General features: G+C 38.8%; 1 protein-coding gene across 7 annotated transcripts in view; it reads left to right on the top strand.

Moving 5' to 3' along the window:
- The window catches only part of fbxl18 (F-box and leucine-rich repeat protein 18), a 51,745-nt gene that overhangs the window by 22,649 nt on the left and 8,624 nt on the right, over positions 1-20,472 (top strand). For 2 of the 7 annotated variants that reach the window (XR_010019315.1, XR_010019318.1), the window contains 2 exons: positions 1,006-1,100; positions 2,402-2,520. Coding sequence is in view for 3 of the 7 variants with exons in the window: in XM_063058927.1 (XP_062914997.1) it covers positions 2,402-2,620; positions 5,752-5,785 (253 nt within the window). In the remaining 4 variants the exon portion in view is untranslated. Of the gene's footprint in view, positions 1-787; positions 840-1,005; positions 1,101-1,875; positions 1,980-2,401; positions 2,621-5,751; positions 10,961-20,472 lie in introns of those variants that run through there. The other 5 variants (XR_010019317.1, XR_010019316.1, XM_063058927.1 and 2 more) reach the window with 5 other exon arrangements.

The raw sequence follows: 20,472 nt of genomic DNA, 5'->3' as shown, positions 1-20,472 counted from the left end.
TTATCGCAAGCAGCAATGTGATAAAATTATATAATCTCTTAATGATATTGCTTGAGAAATAAACATTGGTCCACTGGTCCTTTTCAAAATTGTGCGATAGAACCTTTTGTCTATCCAAGAGTGGAGAAAGAGTTTTGTTTTAAAACCCTACCCTTGATTGCAGCAGTTCCTTGTACTTCATTTGAAAATGAATCCAGATTTGTGTGCTCCAGTTTCAAGAGTGGATCTTAAATGGGCAGCCTTCTGAGTCATCTGGTCATCAATGGAACAATAGCTGATATGTCTTCCATTATGTTCGGTGTGATTTCAATCACATTGTGACTTCATTTTTACTTGGGCTCAATGCTGCCTTAATATCAAGGGGTGTCTCTCTTGGCTCTCCTCTGTAATTCAGACATTTTTGCCTGTGTTTGAACCAAGCTAGATGATATTTGGAATCTAGTAATCCTGAGAGATCCCAAATGGAGCAATGAGTCTACATTCTCAACTACTTCCTTTGCAGATTGTTGAGAGCAGCAGTTAGGTTAGCAATTGTTTGGATTGGATTTGTACTACCATTATGGGCATGGCACCACTGAATGGTCTCCATTTTGTAGGGTAAATGTTTGTGTTGTTGCCTGGCGAAGCTTGGCTAGAGATGTGGAGAGCAAGGCTCCAATAGATGGGATGTTATTGGAATTTATTGTTTTTGTAGTATTTAGGTATTTGAATTTGGAATCTATTTAGTGAAAGAGGATAACTGCAGGCATGGTTTCAAAATTGTTCCTTCTCTGGTCTTTCTTTATAGGAAATGATTTAATGAAGAGTTCCACAGAAGCCAGAACCCTCTAACTTTTAAGGTCACATCCATCATCACTTTTACACTGTTTATTCATTTTTGTAACTTGTAATTTTATGTTTTACACTGTACTGCTGCTGCAAAACAACAAATTTCACTAAGTATGTCAATGATACTAAGCCTGATTCTGATTCTATCTACAGTGTTCCCTTTCTCCTTTATTGCAGAGCATGCTGTATGTGAGCCACCTCACACGACTGTGCATGTTTACGCTGCACTTCTGCTATGCGCTGGTTATTGGTCTTTGAATCCCTGCTTAACAGTAAAGTACTTCAAAACCATATTCATGTATGCTTTGAAATGGATTAACTGGACTGATGAGGTGAACAGAACACGTTCCCCTTAAATATAACAACGTAACACCAAAAGTAGAAGTAGCAGTAGGACATTCTGCCCCTTTTACCTGGTTTGTAATTCAATAAATTGATGGTTTATCATTTACCTCAGTGCCACTTTCTAGTTCTAGCTCCATATCCCTTGATTCTATTTACATCCAAAGTATGTTGATCTCTTGTCTTAATGACTAGGCATCTGAAGCCAACTTGCATCAAGAAATCCAGAGATTTATAACAGTTACAATTTCTTCTCATCTCTGTCTTGAATGGCTGACCACATGTTTTGAAATTATGATCCCTGGTTCTTAACACTCCAGCCATGCATCTGCCCTGTCAAATTCTTTTAAGAATTTTGAGTAGTGCAATGACATTACCTCTTATTTGTGTAAACTGTGGAGGTTAGGTCCTGCCTATTTAATCCGTTCTTATAGGACAATCCTCTCATCCCCAGAAAATTATACCTTTTGTCATAAAGTGTATTCTTCCATGAATAACATGACCAGACCTGTATATGGTGTTTCATGAGCAGTCCAATGAACTTGCCAATATGATGCTTTTACTCTTGTATTTAAATCTTCTTTCAATAAAAACCAGCATTTTATGATATTGAATGGGAGTGCTTTTAAAAACAAAATCATAAAACTAAATGTTTTATCTGGGTCTGTAAGATCTGAGGCATGCACAGTTTCATCCTCCTTCCAGAATTCTCCAAACATCATCTGAAGATTTTGACAGAAGCTGAGATACAATCCCAGGTGTATACCTGCAAGGCCCCTCCTTGCTCAAGAGTGCTCTTGCTGTATTCAGTGAGTTTTACAGAGGCATTGCAAGCATAGTTGTAGATTATTCTCGATGGCTATTTACTGATGGATTCAAGATGATAAAGTAGGAGAGGGAATTTTGAAGTACTGTTGCCTAATGAATTTCCATCAAAGATGTTGTTAAAACTTTGGGTATTGGGGATAGGATTTCATTTGGGGAAACTGATGAGAATTATGGAGATGTAAGATTTTTCTGAATTTCAATATGGTTTCTTTAGTTTCTTTAATACTATGGATGGCTCAAGATGAACATTTATTATTTTTCATTATTATTAGCCAAATATTTTACATTTGAAATTTTATGTGGGGTAGATCTATGTGGATTTTTTATACTTAGCACTTCATAAATCTGTAGAATACTTCTGTAAGATTTAGATTTCATTGTTTGCTTTTCATTTCTCCTGCAGACTAGAACAGCCATACTTGTCAGCCTGTGCACAATTCTTCCAGGCACTGAGCCACTGCTCATCACTGAAACGATTATGCATAGTTTCTCGTCATGGAACTTTCCAGCATGATGCAGTTATCTCATTTATGACTAGCTGCCCGGATGTCATCATGTGCCACATGTTCACAGGAGAAACTCTAGTGGCTTGCAAAAAGCTCCAGCAGGCACTGATTCGAGGGTAAGTGAAAGAGATGGCTTGTGTTCACAAGCAGTAAATTACCAATGAGATGCAAAAAAAGTAATGAAGTAAGAATTCTTGATACCCAGAGGTTAATATGTCCATTAAATGATAAACAAATTGCACTGATTAGCCAGCAGCTTATTTTTGTATCTCATTATACATTTTATGGATTTAAAAATGCTTGCTAAAGGAATGAACCATTATTTAAAAATTCATAATTAGCACATTTTATGAATTTGCCACATGGTGAAAATCTCCTATTCTAGTTTTCAGCTTTTCTAAGACTTGGTACTTTAACACTAGGATGTAGGTACCTATACTTCCTGATACAGATTTGTAGCAGATGACAACGCCCGTCTCATTTGGTCCTTGCATACAGATCTGCTTGATTAGCTCCAGGTTGTCTCGGTGTTACTATGCTATGGAAGAAAGAAATAGTCAACTACAAATACTATTATTACTGTAATAATTTTTGCTAAAAGTCAATATGTTTATATTTGTATTAGTAAATTGTTTGATTTCCAACTGCCCTGCCCTCGTATTCATCCTGGTCATGTAGTCTGTTATCACTCTTCAATTCTCATGAGTGAAGGTCACAGCCAATTCTCCGGAGTATAGCATATTCTTCAGCCTTATAAACAGTGACATTGGAGCTTGACTTGCATAAGAAATTTTAATTTGAGGTCCAAAACGATTTTCTTTTGGAAATAAGTGGGTTGTGTTAATGCAATTGGCTCCTACTATTTGGATTTTATACAGTCCATATCAACACTGTACAGTCATTACAGTGGGTGATGTGCATGTTATATAGTTGGAAAAAATTTCTTGAAGCATGTATTAAGCTGTGTTTGACTTAGGTTGTTCCATTCTGGAAAATAGTACCAGGCCAAAATGCTATCACATTCTGTTCTGCATTTTTAATTTGAACAAAAGTGATTTCCCTCCTTGAACCCAGTCAAATCAGTAAATATATTGAGATTTATTTGCTTTGACAGCAGGGGGCAGCATTGTTAGAGGCATTTGTAGTTGCATTTCCATTTTCTATACATGGCTGTCAGTCAGTTGGAGCCTGTTTTTCAATCTCAATTCTAACTGAATATGAATAGGTCTAAAGTGTTTAACTGCAGCATACTGACATGTTGAACATATTCTGTAAGTGATGTTTCAGCAGAAAGGCTGCAAATAGCACAGAATTTTTCCCTTTACTATCTTGCTCTTGTACTGCATCACTCAGGCACATTTTTGTGTGAATAAAAGAGCAGCAGTGCTGCAAAGTTATTAGTGGATTGTTTGATTTATATGGTCGATGTGGACTCATAAATGATTCATGTGTACATTATCCTTTTCATAATGGATAGAGGTACTTAATCCCTCTGGATTTCCTGAAAATGTTATCTGTAATCTACATTCCTATGTGTGATGTATGTGCGTTTGAGGTAACTGCACTCTGCAAGGAGAAGTAGGAGGGAAAGCAGAAATTAATGGCTTCAGACCAAGGAATAGTAAAGTGCAGAAAGGAGGGGGAAAGACTACAGTCGAGAAGTATTGGGTGAAAATTAACAGCTATGACCAGAGGTGCAGAGAATATATATTGTGTAGCAGCATGGTAAATTGCTTTCTTTTACAATACTTAATTCAAGCCCTTAATTCAAAAGGCTTGAATTAAGTACATTTTCCTCTTTAAGAAACATAAGGTTTGTAAAGTCAGCTTTTGAGTTCCTTGAGGTTTCATTGGAATAAAGATCTGTTTGGTGAATGTCTTTAGATTTTAATTCATGTTGCCCTTGGAGAATCAATCACTGATTCAGTTATGGATGTCTTTTTGAAAAGACAGCCTGAAGCTGATTTTTATTTTATTTTCTTAAAATTGCATTCACCCTCTTTTCCTCCACTTCTGCATGCTATACTTTCACTGCAGTACAGCCGGTCACAAGAGGAACAGTGGGATTAATGAGCATCATAGGAAAAGGCATCTCTGTGCTGGCTTTAAGTCCAGTAGCATTCTTAGTTCACACTTTCTTCTGCATTGAAATTCACACCAAATACAGTGATGGGATTGTTATTTGACATAAAACATGCTTTGCAATAGTTCTATTTGTGACAATCCTCGTGCCAAGGCAAAATGTACTGATTACTGGCTTCTAGGGGTAATAGAATTGTGGAAGGGGTAATTCTTTCAAAAATAGAGCGCATTACACTTTATTTTGAGTTTGATTGATCTTATTAGTTTACGGTGAATGTTGGGATGTAGCTTCGAATTCTTGAACATCTTACCATCAGCCCCTTGTGATTTTAATTTGCAGTAACTTCATGATACATGGTTTATTTCCTGTAATTTCACAGATCATTTGGTGGGAGTATGCATAGGAGCTAGTCAGGCAGGCTTGCCACATTTATCGGTGCATCCATGAGATGGGTTATCAGTCATGCTGTGTAGATCTGGCAGATAATTTTAATATGATGGTTGGCTTGGTACATTAAGCATGACATCTATTTATCTGAGAGCTTCTGCTTCAATAGAATTATAAAGGGTTAATGTAGAAAATAGATAAGAATTAAAAATTAATATGTAGCTTCACTGGCAAAAGAGAAAAATCCAATTCAGAAATTATGAATCAGATTTGTAATTCTTCCTCAGGCTTGAGATGAGCACTGCTGTTATTGCTCAGTAATTGCCAAGTTTTTTTTTAATTGTTTCCTCCCACTCAACAATCATGATTTAATTCAGTAATCTGTACCCAATTGGCACTCCTGTCTGTCGTTCATTTCCACCCTTGATATTTGATTGCTTTCTTTTTTAATGTTTTGGTCAGGGACAACTCTGATTTCCCAACTAGATTCGTGTCCATAACAGATTCAGAAGAATAATGTCTTTTCCTCACCTTCCCAGCAATTTCAAACTAACCCATTTTGTGTCTCTGTCTGTCTGTCTGCCTGTCTCTCTCTCTCTCTCTCTCTCTCTCTTTCTCTGTCTCTCTCTGTCTGTCTGTGTGTCTCTCTCTCTCTCTCTCTCTCTCTCTCTCTCTTCTAATGAAGTTTCTGCAATCTGAAATATTACCTCTATTTCCCTTTCTGTAGATGCTGCCTGATATGCACATTTTCAGCAGTTGCTGTTTTATATTTTTCAGATTTCCACTATCTGCATTTTTGTTTGGATCTTAACATCCATACAGGGATTGATCAATGTGACGTATTTTGAACATGTATGGTAGGCAAAGAAGTTCAATACAGAAGATAATCCTGCTTCATGATTCTCCATAAAGACAGGACAGCTTTTTGTCTTTTAAAGGCAGAACAGGTGGAGTATGCTTTATGATTAACTCGTCGTGTTGCACAAACATGGTGGTTATTTCTGGGTCCTGCTCACCCGACCTGGAACGTCTAGCAGTCGGATGTCCATTTTATCTACTGAGGGAGTTTTCCACCATTATCCTGATAGCGGTGTACATTCCACCTCAGGCCAATGTCAGGCAGGCACTGGAGGAGATGAGCAATGCCTTCGGTAGGCGCGAAACTGCACATCCTGATGCCCTCCCAATCATAGTGGGAGATTTCAACCAGGCCAGCTCGAAGAAATCCCAACCAACGTATCACCCAGAGAAGCCAGTAGGTCACTGTTATACCACCATCAAGAGCACTTGCAGTGCCATCCCTTGGCTGCACTTTGGAAAATCTGATCATCTGGCTGTACTCCTACCCCCAGAGTATAGGCAGAGACTAAAGACTGCAGCATCAGTGGTGAGCACCAAGAGCTATGGTCAAGGGAGGTGGAGGAGCACTTACAGGACTGCTTTGAGTCAGTGGAGTGGAACAATATTCAGGGAATCATCTTCAAGTCTGAATAAATATGCCATAGTTGTCAGGAACTTCATCAAGACATGTAAATGATTGTGTGCTTTCGAAAACATACCAGCCATACCCAAACCAAAAGCCGTGGATGAACCAGGAGATTAGTAGTCTGCTGAGGGCTAGATTTGTGGCATTCAAGACTGGTGATCCAGAACTATATAAGAAGTCCAGGTCTGACCTACAGAAAGCTATTTTAGGGTATAAAAAGCAATTCTGATTGAAGTTAGAGACGAAACTGGATGGCAGAGTTTGCAGGTCATTACTTCCTACAAAGCAAAACCTAACTTCATAAATGGCTGTGATGCTTCACTCCCAGATGAGCTCATTGCCTTTTATGCACATCTTGTAATGGATAATAAAACTACACCTGGACAAATCCCTGCAGCATCTGGTGACCCTGTGATCTCTGTCCCAGAGGCTGACATCAGAACATCTTAAAAAAGGGTGAAATCTTGCAAGCCGTGTACCTGATGAGGCTATGAAAACCTGTGCCACTCAAACGGCAGGAATATTCAAGGACATCTTCAATCTCTCACTAGTGCAGTCAGAGGTTCCCACCTGCTTCAAAAGATGACAATCATACCATTGCCCAAGACAAGCAGGGTGAGCTACCCTAATGACTATTGCCCAGTGGCACTGATATCTACTGTGATGAAGTACTTTGAGAGGTTGGTCATGGCTAGAATCAACTCCTGCTTAAGAAGGGAGCTGAGCCCACTGCAACTTGCCTATTGCTGCAATAGGTCTAGAGCAGATGCAGTCGCACTGCCTCCTTACTTGGTCTTGGATCACCTGGTCTATGTCAGGCTGCTGTTTATTGATTACACTTCAGTGTTTTCAACACAATCTTACCCTCAGTTCTAATCAACAAGCTGCAAAACCTGGGCCTCTGTACCTCCTTCTGCAACTAGATCCTTGACTTCCTTACAAGGAGACCACAATCTGTGCGGATCAGGAATAACATCTCCTTGCTGACAATCAACACTGGTGCCCCTCAAGGATGTGTGCTTGGCCCACTCCTTTACCCTCTCTGTACCCACAATTGTGCTGCTATGCACAGCTCAAGCATCATATATAAATTTGCTGGCAACACAACTACTGTCAGAATTTCAAATGGTGATGAGAAGACATACATGTGCGAGATGTATCAGCTGGTTAAGTGGTGTCATAGCAATGACCTTGCACTCAGTGTCAGTAAGACCAAGGAATTGATTATGGACTTCAGGAAAGGGAAGTCAAGGAAACACTCACCGGTCTTCATCGAGGGATCGGAAGTGGAAAGGGTGAGCTGTCTCAAGTTCCTGGGTGTCAATATCTGAGGATCTGTCCTGGGCCCGACAATTACAAAGAAGGCACGACAGCAGCTATATTTCATTAGGGGTTTGAGGAGAATTGCTATGTCACCAAAGACATTCACAAATTTCCACAAATGTACAGTGGAAAGTATTCTAACTAGTTGCATCACCATCTGTATGGGGGGACTCTGCACAGAATCATAAAAAGCTGCAGAAAGTTGTAAACTGCCAGCTCCATCTTGGGCACTAGCCTCCCCAGCATCCAGCTTGCCTTCCAAAGGCAATGTATCAATAAAGTGGCATCCATCATTAACGTCTCCCATCACCCAAGACATGCCCTCTTCTCATTACTACCATTAAGGAGGAGGTACAGGAGCCTGAAGACACACACTCAGCATTTCAGGAACAGCTCTTTCTCTCTGCCCTTTCTGAATGGGCAATGAATCCATGAACATTACCTCAGTATTTTTTTCCACTTTTTGTGCTACTTATTTAATTAATTTTGTGGGGTTTTTTTATTGTCATTTATAGCTTTTATTATTATGCGTTGCAATGTACTGCTGTCATAAAACAACAAATTTCACGACATATGCCAGTGATATTAAACTTGATTCTGCTTGTTTTAATTTGAAGGCGATAGAAGTGGAATACTCTGAAATAGGTTGGAAGGTGTGCTCATTGAAATCATTGGTATTGAAGTCATCTGCAATGGCTTTGGAATGTACTCAGTGATGGGCAGGCATGGAAAGGCCATTCCACTAAATGTTCAGTGATTTAAGTCAGTGCCATTTGACTGATTGATGAACAAGCACGCCACCTAGAGGCTCAACAGAATCTGACCAGTTAGAAATTTGCTGAACTGCATTAAGCAGTTTCGAAGATTCACTGATCTGCAGAGCTATCAACTTCTTAATGGTATTGGCTTTTATTATGATTAAATTTTTTAAAAAACATCATGCAGTTCTACCAGCATTACCTCTATTTCTTCCTTAAGTTTCTCTTCTAGTGCCATTTATTCACTGAGTGGGTGTAATCGTTCAACAGTGTTTCCTTCTCTAGTCACAATACAAAATGGACTCCTATCAAGTCATCAGGAAGTCCAATATAAGTATCTTGTGGTGCTCTGAACCTATTTTGAACGTCTTGGGACTGTTGCCAGATAATCATTCTCTAGTGTCTCTATCAGTAACCTGCTGAGTGGGATCATATGTGCTCAGTTCCATTCAAATCAATCACATTGTATCCAAACAATCAGCTAAAATGGCTTATTTTCCTGTGCCTTTGCAGTTACCCATGTGTTTACAAAGATATGCCCTCAACCTCATTGAATTTTACAACATTCAAGCAAGCAGTGTGAATGTCTGCATTTATATTGATGATACCCATTTCCAACTGGGCAACACTATTCTCAACCTCACCACTAAGTCTCCAAGCTCTGAAGTTGTATTTAACATGAAAGTTTCTGTTGTTCAATGGCTAAGTGTGGTACTTTTTCATATTGATCAAGATCATGGAGTTGGATGATTATTGGGAGATGTGGAAGGTAGCAGTGGTGAAAGTATATCTACTCACACAGGAGTTGGTATGTATGACAAAATCTATGTACTTTGCTATCTTGTTATCCTGGCTGGAGATTGGCCATTGGAAAGAGATGAGGCTGCTAGTTCAGCAGTAATCCATACTGTGTTGAAGTTGCAGCCTCCAGAAGAGGAAGAAAGATGACGGAGGAGAAAGAAACTCCTGCCTTGAGGATAATTAATGTTGTGGATGCATTGTTCATATTCTTGGTCATTTCTGTTTTTTCTTTTCACTACAAATGGTTAAGACTTACTTCAAATCCTGAAATATAATTTTTAGACACCTAGAATTTTGCCTTCAAGGTAAAGCTTCAATTTTGAACCGCTTGTTTGCTGTAGATCGGTATTAAGGACTACAACCTTTTACCTTGTAATTCTAATGTATATTTTATATTACAAAATATATGGAGGTATGTCTCGTGTTACGATATTAAACTTTTTTAAGGTAGTTTTCCTTGGAAATTATATGTATATAAGATCAGCAAGATTGTGAACCCAAGAGCGTTTAGCCGTACTGAAGAATTATAACACAAATACAGCATGCCCTGACACATGAGAAAAGCACAGATGTGCTCCTCAGTCATTAGCCATGCATTACGCCTCATTGGAGACCAGATTTCTAGGCCCAGCTAGCGGTGTCTGTCAACTACAATCTCGGCAGCAAGATGAGAATAAGCAAGAAAATAAGGCAGCCTTTGTTCTGCAGCATGAGCATCACTGGCAACTAACTAAGTTAGATGGATTTACCGGTGGCGTACAGGCATTCATTTACTTGGGAAATGGGGAGACGCCTTCAAGTGTTTGTGGACAACGGCGTGATTCTTAATTTTTCTAATTTAGAGTATTTTTGGCCCAGGCAATTTGGAGATGGTAATGTTTAATACAACTTTTAGAGGATTTTAATATTGTTATTGCTTCAGATTGTAAGGAGTTGGAAATATGTTTTGTAATGTACCTTTTAAAACGTGGCTCTAGATTTTGCAAAACACATTTTAGCTGGAAAAAATGGAGATCTCGTGCTCTTAAAACGAGCACAATCTTGAAAGCAGTGGTTAACTGTGAGACTCTTTAAATGCGTTGAAGTAAATAAGTTTTTCAGGAGGATGTTAACTTCAAACAAAATGTTATAGAGAAGTGTAATAATTTTTATAACTTTGTATTTAAAATTCTTCTGTCAATTGATGAATTTATTTGAATATATTCTGTTTCATTTAGCAAGGATTTTAACCACCTTTCCTCTGAATCCCTAAGTAACAAATGAAAGCTTACAGAGCAAAATAGAAGGCTCATGTTAGAATTTGGGTACGTTGTTAAATAGTGGAATTTGAGTCCAAAATGATTGCTTGGACAGTTTTAGAGAAGCAGGAGTCTTGGGTGGTTTTGTTTTTCCGTCACCACCAAATGGATGCAGAGTGAAACATAAAGTGGGAATTGGAAAAAGGGATTATTTTAGTTTGCACAGCTCAATGTTCATTTATCCATTGAACCACAGGAAGAGGCATCCTACAGTAGAATTCATAAAATGCAAATACCTTTAACAACTTCCAGCTGCTCCAGAGTGCTTTCTCCACTCTGAGCTCTCAAGCAGGTGTTGTCAGTAAGTAATTTGTGTTTTGGTTCTGGTTGAGGAATAATTATTGGCCTAGATACCAAGAGGAAAATTCCCCTGATCTTCAGGATAGCACTATGGAAAGTTTTATGTCTACCTGAGGGGGGATAGTTGGTCCCCTCACCTTTTCTGCCGGAGGTGAGTATGCTGCCATTAAGCCATAACTCACTGTTCTAAAAGCTCCTTATTGAAAGATAAGCAAGCCAGTGAGGGATTGAATTGTTTTTCATCTTCACTATTGATGTGTGGTAATAACCTGGTTAATGCTGACACTGACCGCTACCTCAAATCATGTATTTTAATGCAGACTGCCAGTAAGTACTAATATAACTTATACTGAGTTTAAACAAACCAAACTAACTCATGTCTTCAGCACTGCAATTGTAAAATATATCTTGACATGAATCATACCATTTATTTGATCAACAATGCAAATAGGAATAGATGATTTTGAGCTTATTCTGGAAAATCATATCGCACCAATTCTCCTAGGTAATGCATAATAAATTGAATGACCAGTATGTAATCTATTCAGTTGGCAATCAAATGCATAAATTAAAATCAAATTAAGTAACAGAAAAACAAGGCATCAGTATATAGTTCACTATAATTATCATTTGAATACGGGCAAAAGCAGCTGCTTAAGCAACTTGAGCTTGCTTGACCAATTTAGTGTCAAGGTACAAATACTACGAACTGAAGCTCAGTAAGATTTCCATTGATTTAAACAATGATTCCTTTGTTGAAGTAGCTTTGCTGGATTGCTATGCTCATGGTGAGAGAGTACATTGAATATGAATTTTGGCTTGCAGTATTTTGATGTTTCAGTGCTAATATTTTAATGATGTCTAGTGCATGGTCTGGAAGAGTATCTACACTGTTGTCAATGGTCCTGGTTTGGACAAAATTTCAAATCAAGAAATGAATAAACTACCAGTCATGGTTGTTACTGATAATATTATTGGAAACTAAAGATGCATTGCCCAATCTTAAAATTAGGGAATTCCATTTGTGCATCATTCCATTAGTTAAATCTTGTAGTTCAGGGCAAGTCAAAGTTATGATCAACTGTATAAAACAAAGGCTTAGCAACATTAATATTTCAAACCAATATCACAAGGGTTATCTGGTCATCATAACATTGAAGTTTATGTAACCACACTATAGACAATTCAGCTGCTGAAATTCTACATGATAGCAGTGAACCAGGGAAGGTAGGGAGTTAGGAGATAAACTAAAAAGTAGGACCACAAAGGTAATAATCTCTGGATTACTACCAGTGCCACGTGCTAGTCAGAGTAGAAATAGGAGGATGTTTCAGATGAATATGTGGCTTGAAAAATGGTGCAACAGGGAGGGATTCAAATTTCTGGGGCATTGGAACCAGTTCTGGGGGAGGTGGGACTGGTACAAACAGGACGGTCTGCACCTGGGCTGGACTGGAGTGGAACCAATATCCTAAGGGGAGCGTTTGCTACTGTTGTTCAGGAGGATTTAAACTAATGTGGCAGGGGGATGGGAATAAGTGCAGAGAGACAGAGGGGTGTAAAATGAGGGTAGAAGCAAAAAGTAGTAAGGTGAAAAGTAAAAGTGGCAGGCCAGCAAATCCAGGGCAAAAATCAAAAAGGGCCACTTTTCAACATAATTGTGTAAGGACTAAGAGTGTTGTAAAAGCAAGCCTGAAGGCTTTATGGGTCAATGCAAGGAGCATTCGTAACAAGGTGGATGAATTGAATGTGCAGATAGTTATTAATGAATATGATACAGTTGGGATCACAGAGACATGGCTCCAGGATGACCAAGCATGGGAGCTCAACATTCGGGGATATTCAATATTCAGGAGGGATGGACGTGAAAGAAAAGGAGGTGGGGTGGCATTGCTGGTTAAAGAAGAGATTAACGCAATAGAAAGGAAGGACATTAGCCGGAAGGATGTGGAATCGATATGGGTAGAGCTGCAAAACACTAAGGGGCAGAAAATGCTGGTGGGAGTTGTGTACAGGCCACCTAACAGTAGTAGTGAGGTTGGGGATGGCATTAAACAGGAAATTAGAAATGCGTACAATAAAGGAACAGCAGTTATAATGGGTGACTTCAATCTACATATAGATTGGGTGAACCAAACTGGTAAGGGTGCTGAGAAAGAGGATTTCTTGGAATGTATGTGGGATGGTTTTCTGAACCAAAATGTCGAGGAACCAACTAGAGAGCAGGCCATTCTAGACTGGGTATTGAGCAATGAGGAAGGGTTAGTTAGCAATCTTGTCGTGAGAGGCCCCTTGGGTAAGAGTGACCATAATATGGTGGAATTCTTGATTAAGATGGAGAGTGATATAGTTAATTCAGAAACAAAGGAGGGTAAACTTTGAAGGTATGAGACGTGAATTAACTAAGATAGACTAGCAAATGATACTTAAAGGGTTGACGGTGGATATGCAATGGCAAGCATTTAAAGATTGCATGGATGAATTACAACAATTGTTCATCCCAGTTTGGCAAAAGAATAAACCAGGGAAGGTAGTGCACCCATGGCTGACAAGAGAAATTGGGAATAGTATCAACTCCAAAGAAGAAACATACAAATTAACCAGAAAAAGTGGCACACCTGAGGACTGGGAGAAATTCAGAGTCCAGCAGAGGAGGACAAAGGGCTTAATTAGGAAAGGGAAAAAAGATTGAGAGAAAGCTGGCAATGAACATAAAAACTGACTGTAAAAGCTTTTATAGATATGTGAAAAGAAAAAGATTGGTTAAGACAAATGTAGATCCCTTACAGTCAGAAACAGGTGAATTGATCATGGGGAACAAGGACATGGCAGACCAACTGAATACCTACTTTGGTTCTCTCTTCACTAAGGAGGACATAAATAATCTTCCGGAAATAGCAGGGGACTGAGGGTCTAGTGAGGTGGAGGAACTGAGGGAAATACATGTTAGTAGGGAAGTGGTGTTAGGTAAAGTGAAGGGATTAAAGGCAGATAAATCCCCAGGGCCAGATGGTCTGCATCCCAGAGTGCTTAAGGAAGTAGCCCAAGAAATAGTGGATGCATTAGTGATAATTTTTCAAAACTCTTTAGATTCTGGACTAGTTCCTGAGGATTGGAGGGTGGCTAATGTAACCCCACTTTTTAAAAAAGGAGGGAGAGAGAAACCGGGGAATTATAGACTGGTAAGCCTGACATTGGTGGTGGGGAAAATGCTAGAGTCATTTATCAAAGATGTGATAACAGCACATTTGGAAAGTGGTGAAATCATCGGACAAAGTCAGCATGGATTTGTGAAAGGAAAATCATGTCTGACGAATCTCATAGAATTTTTTGAGGATGTAACTAGTAGAGTGGATAGGGGAGAACCAGTGGATGTGGTATATTTGGATTTTCAAAAGGCTTTTGACAAGGTCCCACACAGGAGATTAGTGTGCAAACTTAAAGCACACGGTATTGGGGGTATGGTATTGATGTGGATAGAGAATTGGTTGGCAGACAGGAAGCAAAGAGTGGGAATAAACGGGACCTTTTCAGAATGGCAGGCAGTGACTAGTAGGGTACCGCAAGGCTCAGTGCTGGGATCCCAGTTGTTTACAATACATATTAATGACTTGGATGAGGGAATTAAATGCAGCATCTCCAAGTTTGCGGATGACACGAAGCTGGGCAGCAGTGTTAGCTGTGACGAGGATGCTAAGAGGATGCAGGGTGACTTGGATAGGTTAGGTGAGTGGGCAAATTCATGGCAGATGCAATTTAATGTGGATAAATGTGAGGTTATCCACTTTGGTGGCAAGAACAGGAAAACAGATTATTATCTGAATGGTTAGGAAAAGAGGAGGTGCAACGAGACCTGGGTGTCATTGTACATCAGTCATTGAAAGTGGGCATGCAGGTACAGTAGGTGGTGAAAAAGGCAAATGGCATGCTGGCATTCATAGCAAGAGGATCCGAGTACAGGAGCAGGGAGGTACTACTGCAGTTGTACAAGGCTTTAGTGAGACCATACCTGGAGTATTGTGTGTAATTTTGGTCCCCTAATCTGAGGAAAGACATTCTTGCCATAGAGGGAGTATAAAGAAGGTTCACCAGATTGATTCCTGGGATGGCAGGACTTTTATATGGTGAAAGACTGGATCGACTAAGCTTATACTCTCTGGAATTTAGAAGATTGAGGGGGGATCTTACTGAAACGTATAAAATTCCAAAGGGATTGGACAGGCTAGATGCAGGAAGATTGTTCCCGATGTTGGGGAAGTCCAGAACGAGGGGTCACAGTTTGAGGATAAAGGGGAAGCCTTTTAGAAGTGAGATGAGGAAAAACTTCTTCACACAGAGAGTGGTGAATCTGTGGAATTCTCTGCCACAGGAAACAGTTGAGTCCAGTTCATTGGCTATATTTAAGAGGGAGTTAGATATGGCCCTTGTTGCTAAAGGGATCAGGGTGTATGGAGAGAAGGCAGGTACAGGGTTCTCAGTTGGTTGATCAGCCATGATCATACTGAATGGCGGTGCAGGCTCGAAGGGCTGAATGGCCTACTCCTGCACCTATTTTCTATGTTTCTATGTTAAGCACTTCTGAAGTACTTTAATTGGCTGTAAAGACCAAAGGCAGTGGAAAATTAAATGCAAGTTTTCTTTATTGCCCACTGGTGAATTTTTCATTGTTTTTGTTTGTGAGCCTGTAGGATATGTGATAAATCTGCTCATTCAAAAATTTTTTTAAAATTAAACTTTTTTGCATTAAGTGTACTGTTGGTGCTCAATCAAACTTATCACCCAAAAATACTAAATGTATGTGCTTTGTTTGATCTGCATTGAACGTTACCTTAACAATAAATTCTTCCCGGTTATCCTGGCATATTCTATTTGATGTTTTGGTAGAAGGTCGAAGGAGCAGGGAATTGGGAAAACTGTAATCAAACCTAGCAGTGTGTAACTGCATAAATTACAGGGATGTTTCGTGTTTATTTTGAAGGTGAAAAACGCTAAGACTCAATATTTCAGTAGTTCTAGTCTAACGTTGGTTGTTATGCCAACACCTTTACCTTAGTAATTGGGCATGTAAGGTGTCTATTGCAGAAGCCAGTTTAGTCCCAGCAATTTGTAACAGTAAGTATCCCTTTAAATACCAGTGAGTGGCATGGTTTAATATGTAGAATTTGATAGTTTATACTCCAGTAGTATAGTATGTATTATATACTTAACACAGTTGAATGAAATGATATTTCAGCAATTTTCTTTACCCCTGGTTTTACATGGATTTATTTAAAAGCTTGACAGCTAATATAAAATGGATGTTCATGAACGGACTTTAACAGTAGAAAAATAAGAATTTTCTGTTTTCTAGTGGAAAATGTAATATTAAAAGGGAAATTCTGATCAAAACCCCAAAAAAGTTTGAATAACAATTTAAATCTTCTATGGAATTTTGTGTTCAGTTCAGATCTTGCATCTTGTCAAGTCTTCATCCAAAAGAGTGGCCAGATGGTTTGCTGCCAGAACACTGCCAGTGGCAGTCTGTAATTACTCACTAGGAGGTTGGTGAGATGAGCCAGGAAGACTTTCCATCGCTTCCTATGGGATGCACCATTAACAGTATTCTGGCCATGGTTAGCAATATATTGAATTAAATTATGTGCTGTGTTTCATACTTAGCCTCAAAAAAAAAGGACCAACCTTTTTTGTGTTTGCTCCTTAACTAGTAAGTAATTTTACAGCAACCAATTTGAGGCTAATTTACAGGAAGACTTACCTTAGCAGTGTAATGGTGTGTACAGTTTGAATTATATTTTAATATGTCATTACCTTTTCTCTTTTTTTCCACCCATCTCTCATCTGCCAACCTTCTGTCTATTGTTTTCTTTTCTTTGGTTCTGAGGTGGACATAATTTGGTTGGATGACTTTGTCCACTCACATTTTTGGCACTCCCCTTGTGACCATTTGTTGTGTGTGTGAGTCAGACTATTGAGTGTTGGTTGGTTGTTTGACCAGCTTCCAAATTATTTTATTGCACAAGAGGTTCATTTTGAAGTGACTTGGCAGAGTCCTTTCAGTGGGACAGAGCAGGTCTAGATACTAGTCACTGAGCAATTATGAAAGAATTGGAGCAACAATTTAACCTGTTGGAGCACAGGTACACTCTGTAAACAGAGGCAAGGAACAGTAGGCAGCTTTCTCATTTCAAACATTCACAATGTCAGTGTAATTAAAGCCTATATTGAGTAAGCGTTTTTCACCCTTTTTGCTATGTTTGAATTCCTTCTGTGGGGGTTTGCATTTTCTTTTCAATCATAGGTTGGACCATATATCCTGCAGACATTCATGCACTCTCAATTGTAGGAATTATCACCTTTCTACAAGGCTTTCTCTCCACTTTACGTTTCATGAGGTAAGTTTTTTAGAGGAGGAGAGAACAAGAAAAGGTGGTGTCCAGAAGTTGCCTCCTGTGACCCTGCTTGAGTTAGTTCCATTGATTTTTGAGCATTGGTAGTGAATACCAGTGGAAAAATTCCAACCTGAAATGTCATCCTTTCTTCTTCTGTCAGTGCAATGAAGAAGTGAGAAAAAGAATGCCGGTCGTTTTGAACACAGATTAAAATAGAGATTGTTTTTGTACTTCTAAATGATGTGTGCACACCAATGGGTGGGGCATAGTTCTTGAGTCCTGTGTTCTTTTGCCTGATTCTGCATGTACTTTTCTAAATTTAAAAAATGAGCTAAAAAGAGAGAAAGCAAATGAGCTCAGAAAATCAAATAATGGCATAACTTTGGGTAGAAGTCAGAAACAGCAAGAGAGAAGAGACATTGGTAGTTGTATATAGGCTCCCAAGCAATCATGCATGCCATAAACATAATTCAGGAAATTAAAATTTCCTCTAACAAAGGCAATACAATAAATAAGTGCCTCCATATAGACAAGCCAATCTAAATAAGCAGTAATATGAAGAGCACAAGTTCATTGACAGTATAAGATATGATTATCTATATTAGTATATTAAGGGAATGAAGGATAGACTACTTTGGATCTAGTGTTATGTAATAAGAAAGGGTTAATTGACTATAGTTAAAGGGCCTTTAGCAAACCATTACAAGTTCTGTTTAAAGATTAAAAGTGATTCTAGTTCATTCTGAAATCAATCTTAAATCTAAATAAAACAAACTGCAAAAGCATGAGCTAGCTATACGGTAGGTTAAGAGGTATTGCAGTAATAAAACAAAGTTCATATTTTATTAAATATAGCTTACCAGTATACCTACTAATACCTACTTATGACCCAAAAAAATTCATTGGGGGACGTGATCCGGCTGTGGAAATCAAGAAGAGTTAAAAATAGTTAATGATGAAAGGAAAAAATGTATGATTTTGCCAGAAACAGCAATAAATCTCTGGATTGGGAAAAGCTCAGAATCCCACAATGCATCATCAAGACAGTGACAAAGAAGGGAGAAGTAGAATAGAAGGGTAGGATAGTGGGGAAAAAAATAAAACAGACTAGAACATTTAAGGATCAATAAAAACAAAAAGATTAGCTAAAGTTAAAATGGTTCCCTGACAAAGTGAAAAAACACAGCTTGCACTAAACAAAATTGGACTGCACTGAATCCTCACAGACTGAAGATTGATAAATGGACAGACATCAGAGAAGGGTTAGACGCTGGTTTCTGTGACTATCAGGTGCTGCAGGGATTGATGCTGGGGGCCTGTATGCTCACCATCTATATTAATGACTTGGATAAAGGTAAAAGGTTTGCTGATGATACAAAGCTAGATGGCACTGTGGACTATGGAGAGGATGCAGTGATGTTTTTTGGAGATGTACAGAAGTAAGAAGAAGGACATGGCAGATGTAATACAATGTTGAAAAATATGAGGTCATCCACTTTGGTTTAAAAAAGGCAGAGAATTTATTGAAAGTGTTGGTGTTACGTTCATAGAAATTCATAGCACAGAAACAGGCCTTTACACTTCATCTTCTCCATAACAACTGATGTCTAGATATACTAATCCCGTTTGCTAGCATTAGGTATATAACCCTCTACTTATTTTTTATCTAAGTGCCTGTCCAAGTATCTTTTAAATATTGCAATATTTCTCCACCACTTCCTCTAGCTGTTCGTTCCAGATATTCACCACTCCCTGTATGGAAAAACTTAACCCCACATTCAGTCTGTACTCTTTGGTTGTAGACTCTCCTGCTCTGATAAAAAGATGCTATCTGTGCCCCTCATTATTTTGTAAACCTCCATAAGGTTATCCCTCAGTTATCTACATTACAGTGGGAATACATCTAGCCTATTCATTCTCTATAAGTACAGCCCATTCTCTAATGCTATCTGATCTTTCCTGTAGCGTAGTGACAAGAACGGAACACAGTACTCTAGGTGCAGGTTAACCAAGATACATTTGCAACATGGCATCACTATGAAACCAAGTGTACCAAATGCCCTTTTTGCTACCCTGTCCACCTGTGTCATCACCTTCAGAGCGTTATGAAATACACCCCAAGTACTGCACATAAATGCCCTGAAGGTCCCTGCCATTTATTTGCGATATGTTTAACAGAATTTAGCCCCCAGAGTTGATCATGTCACACTTGTCTAGGTTAAATTTGATGTGTCACTGCGTTGACCCACTTTCCAGCTGATTGATATTCCATTGTATCTTTAAACAGCCTTCTTCATTATCTACAATTCCACCAATTTTTGTGTTGTCTATAAACTTACGAATCATACCCATGATATTCTCATCCAATCATTTATGTATACAAAGGCCCCAGCATCATTCCCTATGGTACATGATGTATTATAGATATCTAGTCAAAAAAACCCATCCATTCACTACCTCTCTCTGCCTTCTATCACCTAGCCAGTTTTGGATCCAGTACACTAATATGCATTGGATCTCTTGTCCCTTTCAGACTTTGTTGAAATCCTTGTTGAAGTCCACGTAGGCAACTTGTGCTGCCCTGCCTTCATCAGTCTTATTGGTTACTTCAAGTAAAATCTCAATCAGATTTAAGAGAGATGATCTCTCCTGTCCAAAACTCTACTGACTTCTAATCAGTGAACATAAATCTTGTCCAACAGATTTCCTACTGCAGATGTGAGGCTCACTGGTCTGTAGTTTCCTGGGTTATCCTGTAATGTAAACAACTGAATATAAACAAAAATGTACAGCAAGCACTTTTAGAAGCCAACTGCTAAATTGGTCTTCATTGCAACAGGATTTGAGTACAAGAGGAAGGATGTTTGCAGTTATATGGAAACCCCAGTGAAGCAGCATCTGGAATATTGTGTACAAGTCTGGTATCCCTACCCAAGCAAAGTTATATTTTGCAAAAGAGGGAGTGTAATGAATTTTCACCAGATAGATCCCAGAGATGGCAGGATTATCATGCAGGAGAAATTTAGCCAACTAGTCATACACTTGAGGTTAGAAGAAATGTGATGATCTTATCGAAACAAGCAAAATTCTTATGGAGCTTGATAGGTTAAATGTAGAGTTGATATTTTCTGTGACTGGGGTGG

This window comes from Mobula hypostoma, chromosome 9 (assembly GCF_963921235.1).
Source record: "Mobula hypostoma chromosome 9, sMobHyp1.1, whole genome shotgun sequence".
Classification (NCBI taxonomy): domain Eukaryota; kingdom Metazoa; phylum Chordata; class Chondrichthyes; order Myliobatiformes; family Myliobatidae; genus Mobula; species Mobula hypostoma.
The sequence above is the reverse complement of the archived record's forward strand: the minus strand, read 5'-3'. Positions and strand labels throughout refer to the sequence as shown.